This window comes from Triplophysa rosa, linkage group LG15 (assembly GCF_024868665.1).
Source record: "Triplophysa rosa linkage group LG15, Trosa_1v2, whole genome shotgun sequence".
NCBI lineage: Eukaryota > Metazoa > Chordata > Actinopteri > Cypriniformes > Nemacheilidae > Triplophysa > Triplophysa rosa.
In genome coordinates, this window is record NC_079904.1 from 4,510,081 (window position 1) to 4,526,441 (window position 16,361).

At 38.4% G+C, this 16,361-nt stretch overlaps 2 protein-coding genes across 4 annotated transcripts; one reads left to right on the forward strand and one right to left on the reverse strand.

The window, feature by feature from the left end:
* Positions 1–904: 904 nt before the first annotated feature.
* On the forward strand, positions 905–7,580 carry hsf2 (heat shock transcription factor 2). 3 transcript variants are annotated; one of them, XM_057352886.1, is made up of 12 exons: positions 905–1,136; positions 1,628–1,736; positions 1,836–1,963; positions 2,112–2,236; positions 2,627–2,702; positions 2,818–2,879; positions 2,972–3,050; positions 3,376–3,500; positions 3,584–3,832; positions 4,081–4,183; positions 5,095–5,164; positions 5,242–7,580. In XM_057352886.1, the coding sequence occupies exons 1-12, from the start codon at positions 1,044–1,046 to the stop codon at positions 5,550–5,552; spliced, it is 1,530 nt and encodes a 509-aa protein (XP_057208869.1). In that variant the 5' UTR covers positions 905–1,043; the 3' UTR covers positions 5,553–7,580. The 3 variants fall into 3 exon arrangements, with proteins under 3 accessions (XP_057208869.1, XP_057208871.1, XP_057208870.1); XM_057352888.1 differs by having other exon boundaries at positions 5,095–5,140; XM_057352887.1 differs by having other exon boundaries at positions 907–1,136; positions 5,251–7,580.
* On the reverse strand, positions 6,775–13,516 carry serinc1 (serine incorporator 1). The gene is made up of 10 exons (XM_057352889.1): positions 13,383–13,516; positions 11,849–12,010; positions 11,577–11,770; positions 9,634–9,713; positions 9,228–9,365; positions 8,947–9,116; positions 8,493–8,583; positions 8,051–8,192; positions 7,738–7,962; positions 6,775–7,632 (listed from the first exon to the last, which is right to left on the reverse strand). The coding sequence occupies exons 1-10, from the start codon at positions 13,419–13,421 to the stop codon at positions 7,494–7,496; spliced, it is 1,380 nt and encodes a 459-aa protein (XP_057208872.1). The 5' UTR covers positions 13,422–13,516; the 3' UTR covers positions 6,775–7,493.
* Between the last annotated feature and the right edge of the window lie 2,845 nt (positions 13,517–16,361).

Genomic DNA, 16,361 nt, shown 5'->3' on the forward strand with positions numbered 1-16,361 from the left:
CAGGTAACGGTTGGAGGGCAGCAGTTGAAGACTCTCCTTGCAACTACGTGTTAAGAATACTCTTTTAGGGAGGCATTAGGGAGGATGTTTAAAACTTTCGCATGTGATTAGATTTATTTAAGCATGCCCTTTTAACCCCTTGATTCACACGACTAAGACAAACTTACTTTAATTTTTAACAAGCACTTGTGTGTAATGTACTTAACCAATATGAATGTGTGTGATAGATATAAAGAATCACCTAGCCATCATTCGTTTTTGAGGTTTTTAGATTATGGCTTTAGATTAGTATTAATGCAGTGTAATACTGACCTCTAGAGTCAGAATAAAGTAGTGACAAGATGTGTGTGCTTGAGGGATGAGCAACCAATGTTTAGGGTCAATTTCTGTATAAGCACATCTATTAAGGAACAAAAGCTTTAAAATACATTTAAAACTCATTTAACTTTTGTGTTTTCACGATGGAAACTTGCCATTTAACCGTTTTAGTATTATAGCTCATAATGCAGTTAAATGGCAAGTTTCCATTGTGACAATAATTTAGCAAGGGAAAAGAGAAAAAAATCATGAAAAAGATGAAAAAACATGGAACAGCAAAAATGTAAATAGTATAAAAATACTATGAAAATATTTTGGTCAACAGAAGGTGTGTAGCCTATGAAGTAGTGAATTAATTATAATTGCAGCAAAACGTTAAAATCTACATTCATTACAGTATACTGTATCTGGTTTAATTCACCCAACAGCTATTTTACGAATATGAGTTGTTATATTTTATATTTAATCTTTGGAATATGGGTTCGAAGACTAGCCAATCAGAGCCCACGCTTCTCCGTTTTCACTGGCTTCCACCCACACAGATGAACATACACGTGAGCGACCTTACGCAACACCACAACGGACCAATCGGAGCTCTGAAATCCGACCGGAAGTTGAGTGTAGTTGCGTCGTTATTTTCGCTGGGCTCGTGTGTTGCCACAAGAACATTTAATCTGACTGCTATTATTTATTCTTTACAACGTTTCATTTTTAATTTCAGTAAAATGAAACACAATTCCAATGTCCCCGCTTTTCTCACGAAGCTTTGGACCCTCGTCGAGGATACGGATACCAATGAATTCATTTGCTGGAGTCAGGTAAAAAGGAAGAAATAACGTTACCCACCCACATGCTAAGACGGATCTTTTAGCATTTAGCCTAGCACAAAATGACACACTTGTTTGTGATCCGGGTGCTGTGTGGTGTCTCTGGTCTGTTGTTTATTGTCAATAACTGGCACGAGATGCATAACGGTTTTTATGACAGTATTACATTTCCTCCATGCTTCCATTTCATTGTATTGTATGGTTAATCATTTTTTATAATAAAAATCTTTATTATAAAGATTTACATTACAAGTAAACAAATGGCTTGTTGTACATATGTTGAGTGGAGAGATTAAGTTCTTCCGTTATGTTTCTTTTTTGTTGAAGACCTAGTGCATTCCAAAATAAAAGTTCTGTATTTATTTGCAATGTTTTTAAGAATGTGCACACTCATATTTTTCAGCATACAGATATCAGAACAAAATCAAGGTTAATGGAGAAAATAATAAAAAAAAATTAAAAAAATCCTCTATTTCTTATAGGAAGGAAACAGTTTCCTTGTATTGGATGAGCAAAGGTTTGCTAAAGAGATCCTCCCAAAGTTTTTCAAACACAACAACATGGCCAGCTTTGTTCGACAACTCAACATGTGTAAGTACTCCCTCTGAACAGAAATGTACCATCCTCACTGATCTCAGATTACTGTCAAACAATGTCTCTTTCCCTTTTGTTCTGTTTCTACGCAAACAGATGGGTTTCGCAAGGTGATGCACATTGAGACCGGCATAGTGAAGCAGGAGCGAGATGGACCGGTAGAATTCCAACATCCGTACTTCAAACACGGGCAGGATGACCTGCTAGAAAATATAAAGAGAAAGGCAAGACGTTGTTTAAAAGAGGAAATAAGTCAAGACAGTCACAAGCTTTCACTTTTTGGGAGTTTTTTTCTTGTAAACAATGTCATTCATTTATTTTTGACAGGCTTTTAATTTGAGGTTGATGATACTGATTTTATTCTTCATGTAGGTGTCAAATTCACGACCTGAAGAGAGCCAAATAAGACAGGAGGACCTTTCTAAAATTTTGACCAGTGTTCAGAGCGTCCATGAGCAGCAAGAGAATATGGATGCTAGGCTTGCCACCCTGAAAAGGTAATAAAACAGTCTTTCATGAGGTGCTTCTCTTGGCATTCTGTTCTCTTATGTATAAAATTGTGCTTTTATCCAGTATTGTCGAAAAGCAAAGCAACATTGAGATTAATTATTAGTGATGCTCTTCATTATGTGTGCTCATACTTTGAAAATAAAATTTGTTAAAAACTTCAGCAGATAACACATAGACTTATAAGCAGCCTACCACAGTGAACATCCTAGCAACTGGCAATGTACAAAAGAAACCACTTGAAACACCTTGGCAACAGCTTAGCAACACCTTAAAAGACCAACCAAGACACCCCAGCATTGTAACAGCGAGTTTGCATGGTCAAACACAATCACAACATCTATCAAGAAAATGTCAAAATCTTGTTCTCCTCTCCCTAGAGAGAATGAAGATCTTTGGGCGGAGCTTTCTGACCTCAGACAGAAACACATGCAACAACAGCAAGTCATAAAGCAGGTATGTTGCACTTCCATGCACCAGTTTTGCAACGCAATTGTATCGGCACAAAAACACATGCACAGAGAAACCCGAACATGAAACCTAATGACGCTTTTTGCATCGTTCCCTTAAGCTGGTGCAGTTCATCTTCACGTTTGTTCAGAACAATCGCTTGTTAAACTTGAAGCGCAAAAGGTGAGTCTAGTAGTGTGTCTAAAATTCATGCCACTGACTTTTGCAAGCTTTCACCGTTATTTTTCTCAATGTTCTCTTCTGATTGATTGCAGACCGCTTGCACTGAACAGTAATGGAAAGAAGGCGAAATTGATCCACCAGATTTTCGAAGAAACCAAAGACCACAGCAAAGTACGTGTAGAATCATGCGATTGTGAAAACGTTCTGTACTCTATATACTGTCTCACCTTTCCTGAAGGAAGCCTGCTATTGTCCGTTATTTTGTTATTATCATCTTGCATTTTTCTGTGAAAATCGATGAGATCTAAGGCAGGGCACACTTTGTGTGAAAGTGTCCTGCCCCTGGAAATGCACTTTAAATCGTGCAAGTGACCATCAGTTAAATTCGCGATGTTGGGGGACTGATTTATCTATATAATAGAACTTCACTATACTAATTCATATAGAAGCTTGATGTTTGGTTTGTTAGAGATTCATCTTATATCATTTCCGTTAGTCCGCAGTGAACGGTCTCAACGGAATGAAGAACAGTTCCGACATATCCGACGATGTCATCATTTGTGATGTCATCGACGAAGATTCAGAATTTATAGATGACACTTCGGTAGTGGTTGATCAGAGGTAAGAGTTAAGTATTTAATACTATTTGCAGATTGTGTTTCATCTGTGGGGCATTTAAAATGGTTACTCTTGGTGTCTTGCAGGGACGCAGAAATTGTGGAAGTCGATTACGAAAGCAGCCCCGTCACAAGTAACGGCAGCATAAACGGCACCGTAACAAATTCAACCGCACAAGAAGCAGCAGCCAAGAGCCTCTCTGATATTTCGTTGAACAGCAGTGCCATGCAATTAAACAAACTCTCGTGTCTAAGTTCAGAGGATCCAGTTAAGCTAATGGACTCTATTCTCAGTGAGAATGGAGCTATTTCACAAAACATCAACCTTCTTGGCAAGTAAGTAGCTGTTGCCTACGTACAGCATGAGGGAGCAGAAATATCTGTTTATCGTGAGCTTATTGCCAAAATATGGCAAAAAAATGCTTTAAATATGAAGGAGGTAATTTACATTTAGTCATTTAGCAGACGTTTTTATCCAAAGCAACTTACAAAATATATTGATATAACCTTTTGTCTGTTAAACCCCTGTTATTGAACTTTTTTTAATTTATGGTTTTTAAATCATTGTGAACTACATATTACAGGGTTGAGCTGATGGACTATCTGGACAGCATTGACTGCAGTCTAGAGGACTTTCAGGCCATGCTGTATGGAAAACACTTCAGCATTGACCCAGATATCGAAGAGGTATGTTGGGATGTTAATAAACTCTTTTTACCTACGTGTCCATCCATCTGTTCTGCAAATCCCGTTTTTAGTTGTTGTTATATAAACTTTAAAAAGTCAACCCTGTTACCCAAGTTATTGTAAGAAAAAAACAATCACCTATTTTTTTAATGGGAAATGTAAGTTTAACATTAAATGCAAAGTAATTTCTTAAAGTAAAATGCCTCCTTATTTTGGGAAACACGTTGAAGGGATAGTTCACCCAAAAATGAAAATTCTGAGATGAATTACTCAACGCTCAAGATGTTCCAAACGGTGTTTGTTTGAGCACGAAGAAAGATATTTGGAAGAATGTTAGCAACCGATAGTTCTGGGGCATCATTGACTACCATAGTAGGAAAAATTATTGTATGTTTATATTTTTTTGTTCCGTTCAACACAAAATAAGTTATTTTGAGGAATTTAGTAAAGCAAACAGTTCTGGGGCACCTTTAACTACCATTTAAAAAAATTCTACTATGGTAGTCAACGATGTCTCAGACTTGCTGTCAGTTGCTAACATTCTTCCGGATATCTTTCTTTGTGTTCAACCGAACAAAGAAATGTTGGAACAACTAGAGGTAATTCATGACAGAGTTCTTATTTTTGGGTGAACTATCCTTTTAAAAGAAAGTTTAATATATAGTTTTAGAGTTTCATCTGAAAAAATGATGATCTGAAATGATGAAAAGGATTTTAAAAACTTGCTACTTAGCAATTTTACCATACACGTTTCTCGCCCTGAAAATAGCCAGGAAAAACTGGAATGGGGTTTGAAAAAAATTTACAACCTTTGTTGGGAAAATGCTTCATTTGAATTTAGCGTTTATCTGAAATTTATCCACATCTTCATTGTATTGAAATAAAGCCTTGTTTTGTTGTTCTGTGTACAGGAATCCGTCTTGGAACCAAGAGATGGTATCAGCAAAGACAAAAAAAGAAAGTTTGATCTTGATAATGCAGGTGACTCTTTCATGTTCCTCTACAAATCAATAATCGCATTGATTATTTATTCCTGCTTTGCATTTACTAACATGCAGGTTTCCTAGATTTAGAGAAGCAGTTGATTCATTACACCACCAGCCCTCTGCTGGCATTTCTGGATGGATGCACCCCTCTGCCCTCGCATGCTGAACCTCAGACAGAAACCCTGAGCCAGTCTCTACTGGAGCCAAGCGCGGAGGAACCCGCAGACCTGCTGGAGGAAGCCCTAGAGACAGAGCCCCCCCGCAGCTCGCTGATCCGTCTCGAGCCCCTTACAGAAGCACAGGCAAATGAGGCCACGCTGTTCTACCTGTGCGAACTGAACTGTGACCTGCCCGGTTCTGACACAGCACATCTGGATATCTGAATCAGCCTGCAAAATAGACTTTTTTGTAAATATTCATCAAAATGATATTTATTTTTTGACAGAATGTTTTTGGTATCATCTGTCCATGAGTTTGACATTCCTTCATTTCAGATACATCTTGTTATATCGTTCACTAGTTAGTGTACTTCTCACTAGGGCTGTCACGATTATTAAATAATCGTCTCATCGCGATGGTTTCAGATCATCGCAATTATTTCACATCTCTATAGAAGACACTAGGGGGAGCTGTAGTGCATCTGCATATTACATATTTTAGTGTATTGATTGTAACTAAAGCATTGTGATACTTGTAAAATGTACCACCACAACACAATAAAAACTAAAGCATATACCATAAAAATAACCTGCAGTAGGCCTACAATTTAATATTATTTAAGATAATCTCAGTGTGAAAACCAGTCTACCAAAATTTCATTAACATAGAAGTAAAATTTTATTGTATCTTGTAAGTGAGAAAAAAACAGACTAGAAGCAATTCTATGACTGATAGCATATCAATGGTGGCTTCACTCCTGATCAATTTACTTAATTTACAAGTATATGGCAGTTGTATTATTGACAGGTAAAAGCCTAAACCTAAAATATATGATAAACCAATATTTTCCGATGTATTTCCAAGAAAAAAAAAACATATTTTTTATATTCGGAACAATATGGTCGTTTCAAAGCTGAATGAAAAATGAATGAGAATTAAATGTCAAAGCTCTAAAACAGACAATTAATCGCCATAATCGTCAAAGCCCTAAAAGAGACAATTAATCGTCATAATCGCAATGATTTACTAGACAATTAATCGTCAGCCAAATTTCATAATCGTGACAGCCCTACTTCTCACTAGTATCTCCATCAGATCACGCTGCGTGTATGTTGCTGGTTTACATTGCAGCTTGTTTTGTGAAGCACATGTATTGCTGTTATTATTGACGGGTTCAGTAAAGATCAGAGATAGTCACGGGAGTCAACAGCTATTCTTTACGTGTATGGTATAGAAGTGCCTGCCTGATGTGCTAATCTTACTAATTCTTTAGCTGTGAAGAATCTGGCTTATGGTTAGTTTCATTATATTAGGCAATATACATTGATTTGTTGTTCCTGTGAGCTTTTCATTATTATACTGTACTTGGCAGTAGCAAATAAAGTATTCTTAAATTGTCACTCCAGTGTGTTTTGATGGTTTTCGCACACCACTCAGAAAGTCATCTTGGTTTTAAACCTTTAATAAGACGAAGGACCATAACAATGCACTTGTCAAAAGGTAAGAAATAATAACAACTCAGTACATGAGCATCTTTAAGAAATATCGGCATGCAAAGACTAAAAGAGTAACGATAGCAAAACAAGAAATCAAGGGTTTTCAGAGATTCAGTGCAAAATGTTTAACACAAACACTGATTTGCTACGAGCTTAAAAACAAAACACACAACTGACAATGTGCAAGCAGCAAAAGGGTTAGCACTGTTACACTCATGATCATTTTTTGGTGCAAATAATTAAGAAGCGTGAAGCATGACAATCTACAATTCATCACTTACTAATATTGTGCGTTTTATGGGAAACTTAGTCTTACTTAGAGAAGTACTTAACCTGCACTGTCACTACACAAATAACTTAAGGACACGTTAAGTTTACGTTTAACATACAGAGATCATCAATCACTTTTAGAATATACCATCATGTTGAAGAATACACTCTCAAAAGTCTTTAGGAATATATGAGCATCACAGGACCTCAAGCTGCTCCCTTCATTTCGGTCACTATCTAGAAATAAACACCTACCAACATGCACGATGAAAGAAAACGCATGTGATGTTAGTTGAATGAATGAAGCACTAGCAATATTTACATTTAGAACTCTGCTATCCTATACAGGTGGATATTCACAAAGATAGTGCGGGCAAGCTTTTGCTTTCAATGGCCTTCCTAGTCGAAGTCGCGGTTGGTGAGGACCAGCGGGGCCACCAGGGTCCACACGTACAGAGAGATGCAGATCCAGCTGGAGGTGATCTTCACCCACACTGAGGGCCATTTGCTGGTCATGGTCTCATAGTTGGAGTCGGGGCTTTAAAAACAGGGACAAATCAGAGTTTAGACCAGAATTTGAGATTGAGGTCACTTTGATTAATACTATATATATGAAGTAAGGAAAACTGTTGAGGACACACACCTGTACCAGTTGGTAAGTGTCATCATGATGTACAATGAGGCCAGGAACAGCATAAAGTGGAAGAATGAGTAGCTGTAGGTGACTCCATCCTTCTCGTTGTCAACAGCACGGTTGGTGCCATCACTCACTTCGAAGTTCTCAGGAGCAGGGCCGTCCTCGATCAGAGCGGACTCATCGCTGGTGAGGGTCAGCTTGTTCACTTGAGCGTTGCTGGAGTTGCGGACACTAGGTAAAAAATATAAAAAATCAGTATGACAAACCCGACTCGGGTGTTCAAAAGTAGAGCGTCTTCCTGAATGAGAAAATCTTTTACCTGGAGTACAGGACACACATCAGGAACAAAATCAATCCCACAACGCCTTGGGCATCCCACCACTGAACAACACGATCCTGACCGGCGGGGGTGGTGCTGTTCAGACCAATGATGCCGAGCAAGCTGGGGTTGCATTTACGATCTTGGGGGAAAATGTCACTTTAGAACAATTTTATTAAACTGCACATGTTCACAATAGAGTCCCAGGTTTGCATGTACCCTACAAAATGAATGTAATCCCAGAATGCACTGCGCCAAGCTCAGTGAAATAACAAATCTACAAGAAGCAATTTGTGTAGAATTAATGTCTTATAAACTTTTGTTTTGAGGTTCCATAACAGTTTTAATGCCATCTGGAAGCTCACAGTTCAAAATATAGGCAGCTCACTAGATTTGGAAAAGAACTTCGACTTTCTTTAAACAAATATCTCATGATTCTCACCAGGCTCATTGGACATGGCAGACCAAGTCAGATACATGGTGTACAAGGTCACAATAGAGGACTGCAAGAGACCAGACCTGGGCTGGGACTCCTGAAAAAAAGAACATTAACATTACCTACTAAAGTAATCGATTCTGCTATTATGTAGATAACTTCATTTTAAGGGATAGTTCACCCTAAAACGGAAATTATTTCACTCCAAACCTGTATGACCTGTTTTTACAGAACACAAAAGAAGATATTTTGAAGAACGGTGATAACCAAACAAGACCCCGTTGACTTTCAACCACAGAGATTTCTCAAAATATCTTTGTTTGTGTTGCACAGGAAAAAAAGAGTCATTCAAGTTTTGAACGACACGAGGGTGAAAAAATGGGTTCGCGATATGAGAATAAATGGTATTTTATATAAATGTGTTGAATGAAAACAAAGATTTTAATTGAAGGTTGTATACCTGGATTTTAGGCAAGATGGACAAGACAGAAGCCCCGACACACAGCAGCATGTTGATGCTTATGAAGACTTTGTTCTCTGTGCAGCCATCAGAGTGAGTGTAATACACATAAAACAGAACCAGCGACATCAGAGACAGAGCGTAATTGATGGCTGTGGCAGACAGAAGTGCTATGAGAGGTGGAAAAAAAGTTTTTTGTTAGTTACATTTGGTTACTCCTAAACACAGGCGTTTAATTCTTATGCGAGATCAAACAAAAGTCAAGTTCTTCTCTCACATACCTGCATACCAGCAGCGAGAATTTCCCTCCTCCATCTTCTCCACCCAGGACTCGTTCCAGGAGTGAGCGAAGTCGATCAGGAGCACCAGCTGGATGAGGATGAAACAGAACGCTCCAGACATGCCTACGTAAAACCAGACTGAAAGAGAGCCGGCAGATCATTAGATCCTTACAAATGAAATGAAAAGAACATCTACTGACTGCAAGCTAAAGATCTCCTCCACTCCTCCATTGCGTGTATGTACAAGCAAGTTTATACTTGTTGTCTTTACAAAAAGTGTTTTAAAAACAATATTATTTTAAAAAGTCATTTGAACCACATTAGAGTGAAAAAATGATGACAGTTTAGTTTTTCTTATTTTTGGATGAACTACCCCTTTAGGGTCCTTAAAGATATCTTTCATTACCAGTAGTAAAGGGGCCTTCAGGAATGAAGAAAGCTCCAACAGTTATAGCAGTGGCGGCTGCAAACTTGAAAAACCAAAACCTGTGGAGAACATGAACAGTTTGGAAGATTATAGTTAGCCTCACATTTTTTAAATGTTATGATATATTAATGATATTTCCTGAATATCCAAGATGATGGGTTCGAATCCACAAACTGACATATTTACACCTTTTATGCACGGTAAGGTGTATGACAAAAACATACAGACGTGCTCAAATTTGTTGGTACCCCTCCACAAAAACGAAGAATGCACAATTTTCTCTGAAATAACTTGAAACTGACAAAAGTAATTGGCATCCACCACTGTTTATTCCATATTTAATAGAAATCAGACTTTATTATGTTGAATAAAAAAATCAAAAGCACTGTAAATAATAAAACAAATGAAAATGTCATGGACAAAAATGATGGGACCCCTAACCTAATATTTGTTGCACAACCTTTAGAGGCGATCACTGCAAGCAAACGTTTTCTGTAGCTCTCAATGAGACTTCTGCACCTGTTAACAGGTAGTTTGGCCCACTCTTCCTGAGCAAATCGCTCCAGCGGTCTCAGGTTTGATGGGTGCCTTCTCCAGACTGCAAGTTTCAGCTCTTTCCGTAGATGTGCGATGGGATTCAGATCAGGACTCATTGAAAACCACTTCAGAATAGTCCAATTTTTTGTTCTTATCCAGTCTTGCGTGATTTTAGCTGTGTGTTTTGGGTCATTATCCTGTTGGAGGACCCATGACCTGCGACTGAGACAGAGCTTTCTGACACTGGGCAGTACGTTTCGCTCCAGAATGCCTTGATAATCTTGAGAGTTCATTGTGCCCTGCACAGATTCAAGGCACCCTGTGCCAGATGCAGCAAAGCAGCTCCAAAACATAACCCAGCCTCCTCCATGTTTCACTGTAGGTATGGTGTTCACTGTTCACTTTGAAAGCTTGATTTTTTTCGTCTGTGAACATAGAGCTGATGTGACTTGCCAAAAAGCTCCAGTTTTGACTCATCTGTCCAAAGGACATTCTCCCGGAAGGATTGTGGCTTGACAATATGAATTTTAGCAAATTCCAGTCTGGCTTTTTTATGTTTTTCTTCCTCCTGGGTCTTCTTCCATGGAGCCCACTTTTGCTCAAAAAGCGACGGATGGTGCGATCAGAAACTGACGTGCCTTCACCTTGGAGTTCAGCTTGTACCTCTTCGGCAGTTATCCTTGGTTCTTTTTCTACCATTCGCACTATCCTTCTGTTCAGTCTGGGGTGGATTTTCCTCTTGCGGCCGCGCCCAGGGAGGTTGGCTACAATTCCATGGACCTTAAACTTCTTAATAATATTTGCAACTCTTGTCGCAGGAACATTGAGCTGCTTGGAGATGGTCTCGTAGCCTTTACCTTTACCATGCTTGTCTATTATTTTCTTTCTGAGCTCCTCAGACAACTCTATCCTTTGCTTTCTCTGGTCCATGTTCAGTGTGGTGCACACAATGATACCAAACAGCACAGTGACTACTTTTCTCCGTTTAAATAGGCTGAATGACTGATTACAAGATTGGATACATGTGTGATGCTAATTAGCTTGAATTATCACTATAATCCAATTATGTATTATCTTTTCTAAGGGGTACCAACAAATGTGTCTATATGTGTATATATATAAATGCTGAAAATTTTTGTTGTTATTTTTAGTTTGTGCCCACATGGATTCTAATTGTCTGGTCAACGTCAAGAACAAGACTTTACACGTTACATAAATATGCTAAAGACTTGATGCTAATACGCTATGTAGCTTAAACCGGTTCGCCAGTGAATGTTTTAAGGCTAGCTTATAGATCGCCACCTTGTAAGTGTCTCAGATGTTTGTTTGTTTAAACGTTTCGCATGTTTTTACCAGCTCATATCTTTAAGCGGTAGGATACACACCCATTATGCACAGCGGCTCGCGGGTCATGGCTGCTCTTAACCTTGACCATGATGAGAGAGAAAAGCAAGAAGAACATAGCCATTCCAAAGCACACGCGATACACCGATTTATAGCCGACCAGCACGTCACAGTTCACGTGACCTTCGACACCCGGGATGGACGAGCCCGTTCCTCCTTCACAAAAGCCTGGAATCTGCAGTGACAAGAACACAAAACTTACAACCCAATAACAACCCATCGTCAAACAAATTCAACAGTGCTTAATAATGACCTTCTTCAGGTGGCCCTCCATGCCGGGCATGAGCATGATGCAGGCGATCCCCACGCCCAGCAGCATGAAGAAGGCATAGATCAGCCGAGTGACGGTGGAGTTGTTTCCACTCGGACAGCATGAGCACAGCAGGCAAGGAGCACTGCCACAAAGGCAAGGAATCTACAGAGAAACGCACACAACCACACATGTATTAAACGTGTACACTCACCTTCCTTCAACAAGCCAATCCTATGTCAGGAATACAAAAAATGTCACTGAATGAAGGCATCTCTGTTTTCTGATCTGTCCCTCACAGCTTGTTTCCGGTTTCCGGAGTAGAGCCGTCACAGAGACAAGTTCTGAGATCAAACATTTCAGTGATATCTGTCTGGTATTAGTGACATTTTATACATACATCACCCTTAATTTTCCAAACACAGCGGTTTCAGAATGTCTCCTTTTGAGTGTTTATTGTCTGTGTATCTATCACAGGGGTACTAAATAATGATGTGTCATCCCTCCTAACCAAAACATTCAAAGGACAAAGTCACTTATAGCTAAATTTGTCTGGTCAACGGTTTAGATGTGGTTACATCAAAGAGGATATTAAATCCTTCCTAAAATAGGTATCATGATGCTAACACCTTGACATAACATTCACCTCACTAATAACATGAACAGACCTTAAAGTGATGCTTGACACTATAATGTAAACTCAAACTTTTACTAGAAAGTTTCAGTCAACAAGCTTTTGCAGTCATCAAATTTTTATATATACAAGAACAACTAATCTGTTTAATACATTATACAATGTCTTCCCTTTATTTTAACTATAGAAACCAGAGTTTGTTTCATTCGTAAACCATGATATTTGTAGTAAAATGGTGGTCATAGAAATTGTGGCAAAAACATTGTTAGTTACTACACTTTTAATAGAATGAAACTATGGTTATATTTCTGTAAAATAGTTTTTATTAAGGCTTATTGAATACTAAATATCCCTACATAGCTTCTCTCAAGTCCCATGTTTTTATGTTCTGTGTCATAAACTGACATCTGATCAGTGTTTTGGTGTCGCAACAACTATAATCATAACAAACGTGACCTTCTTGAAAAACCCCATGACACCCATGTAGATCGCCTGTAAAAGTGATTTTATTCCCCATGTGAAGGACAAAATGTCTAATTGATTGTTGACGAGAATCAAAACAAAGATTTGCTTGAAAATAGGGGAACCACCCAACCTGACGCTGAACATTTAATAAAGCAGGGAGAATCGATCGATTCATATCACAATTTCACAAAACGTAATTTTTTTGTAAGTTAACATAAAGGAAATAGCCTAATTCGTCATACGTGGTATTTATTCACACGATGTATGTTTTTATAAATGTAGGGCATCGCGTTGGGCCCAGGCACCATTTTCCCTTTCTGTTTGTCGTTGCGGATGTCATCAGCATGACATAACTCGAATAAAACAAACATTTATTTTAATCGCACGTATATGTGATTATATTTTTATTTTTGTCAAGAAATATGTACATCAACTCACCCAACTGGCCATCGAACAAAGGCCGAGTACAGCCCCCATGTTTAACTCTAATGTCTGATGTTTCTCCGTGCGGGTTTGAAAATGGACGCAGTGTGTTTACAGTACAGCGCTGCTGTCTGATGAAGCCGGACGCCACATGACAGTTAGCTATTTAATATTTCAAAATAAAAGTCATTGGCGGTTTTTAGTTTGTAGCCATCGAGCGTGTGCGCGTCCAAACTACGTGCAATAAAATAAACAAACTTACTGAAGCGGCAAAGTTTAAACGTTAATCGCAATGGGTGACTAACGGGTAAGTAGAAGGCCACGGATCGGGACGGATAGACAAGGGTAGCGTTATTCACGTTCACACATGAATGTAGAGCTCTTAGTTTGCAATGGGGTCCCTCTGTGACATTAATTCATAAGTGTATGCTACATTGACCTTTTTTGTTTTAAATGTAACACACGTTGTTCCAGTCAACAAATTGTGTTCCTTTTGTGTTGCCCTTGAGAATGGAAACTTCCAGTTTGTTCAATACCTATCGTTTCTTGCAATATATTAATGTTTCTTTTTTTGCGTTTGTGGGTCGTTAACTTACCTGAAATGTAATATCCATGTTTACATTTGTGAATTTTATATTGTCCATTTAATATATTAAGTAATTAATTACAATAATACATTACAGCTTATATCAAAAGCACTTTTATTGTGTAACTTAGAAACCCAGCATCACATGAGAATGTACTTATTTAAAGCCAATGATTTAAAAATATATAAATTTGTTATAGTAGATGTGTATTGATTTTTTATGTTGACTATCTACAGTGAATTATTTCTTTCTTTTTTCATTTATTTTTATCTATAAATATTTTAGACAAAAAAAATGTAACATATTTTTAAAAGAGGGAAATGTTTAGCAAGCCTGTAGTTCTCCGGCCTGTTCCTGGACAGTCTCAGCCTCAGACGTGAACGTTGGCTAAACGTCTGATGCACAAGGCACACTTTTCTGGAAACACTTCAGCACATTCGAAGTCGTTATCTGATTGGTTGAATTTCTCAGGATTTCCGGGAGACGTGCGTGTCGCGTTCTTAAACGGTCCGCCTTGAAACAACACGAAGCCGTCTGATCTAAGAAGTAAGCTGTCGTGTGTACAACGGTTGCTATAAGAATTCATCACGAGCGACTATACGCTTAATTCTTTAAAGTATGCGAGGTTCACGGCATAAACTTATAATAATTTTGTTGCTGTTACCTTTTGACACGTTCTTGATTGTACTGTACACCGGTCTGTTACTGAGGGGACATTTCCACGCCTCTAAACATGACGCGGCACAAATCGAAACGTGATTGGTTGCTTTACCTGTCAGTCATATGGTCTCTTGGGCGGGCCTTAGCCAAAGAAAGCGGCGAAAAGTTCCAGACCTTCAGTATGCGAGACTAGTTCCTGGAGAACCCCCAGTAGTACCCTGTAATGGGTTTCTGTGGTCAGTCAGGGAGACCTTTCTCGTGTAGCTATTGGGGCACTTCTAGAAACAGGGTAGTGTACAGTCAGCTAATTATTATCATTTAATATAATAGATAGATGATGTTTTAGTATAGTATATCTATGATATATTAATAAAAATCCAACTACTAATCCAACGACTGTACATTGTTTCACGTATCATAAACAAATGCACATGAAATATGTATTGGAATTGAATTTGCTTTAATATAAATTAAAATTGAGGAATGTTTGAGATTTACAGCTGTCATGTCCAAACAATTCTGACCAACAACCTCCTTTAGTTTCAACTGCACACGATCATGAAGTTTAAATACAACACGGGGGTGAGAAAATAAGGGCAGCACTCCTATTTTTGATAAATCATTCTTTAATGGTCTATTCTAAAGGATGAGACTTCCCTTAAAAATTATTCACTAAAGAATGGAAACCTGGAACCTGGAGTTAGTTCATAGAAACAGCTGTGCTGTCATGGAAATCAAGCTGTTTCTAGGCAGGAAGGCATATGTGATTAACTAACTAGTGCATGGTGTTCTCAGAAAGTTGTTGCTAAGGGAAGCGAGTTATCCGTCTAGTACAGTATATGAGTTATAGTCTGATATGAATGCTGGATGTGTATCGGCTAATTGGCATAGCATTTAAATGTTGATAGTCAAATTCCCCATCAACAGGGCTGGACTGGGAAGAAAAATCGGCCCTGGTTTTTTTGGCCCACATCGGCCCTCCACCATTTCTGTCGACGGGGGAGGGGGGAAGTCAGCCCAAGTGTCCGTTCCGGCTCCATACGTTAGCGGCCCGTCGGGAAACCTCCCGGAACGCCAGATGGCCAGTCCGCCCCTACCCATCAAGATTGTTACAGTTTATGTAAAATTAGACAGCTTTGTTTGAAGTATGTGCGTTCCAAGGGATTAATCAAATGTATTATTTTAATGAACTTTGCATTACAATGTCTGCCAAATGCATAAATATAAACGTGATGCACTTGTTCAGACTAGAATCTGATCTAAGGTCTAAGTGTCTTTCTGTATTCCAGGTAGGTTACTAATTATATAAATTAATCTCTGGATTAAGGGATTTCTAAATCTTTCAGACTACCATATGACAGTCACATCACAATGTTTAAATTGAGGACTTTACTGTAGAAGAAACAGCTTAGACAAACGGAATGAACTAATGTGCAGTCACTGGAACAGACCCAGCAGTATACCTCTATTATACATCTATTATGCAAGTCTAAACAATATTAATTTTCTCCAAATTAATCCTAATAAATGTAAATTAATCCCGGTAAGTAACTATAAAGGATACCTGGTCATTTGTTTAAATAGTTCGGGTTTGAAGGCATTATTTGTGCGTTTTATCTGATGTGTGAATCTATCTGACAGCAGGTAAAATTACCATATCATGTGAGACGAAGAGAAGACTGGATTATGCAAAACTCCCTCATCCACATGTAGCACAGTCCTACAGCTTTAATAGGCCAATAAACAG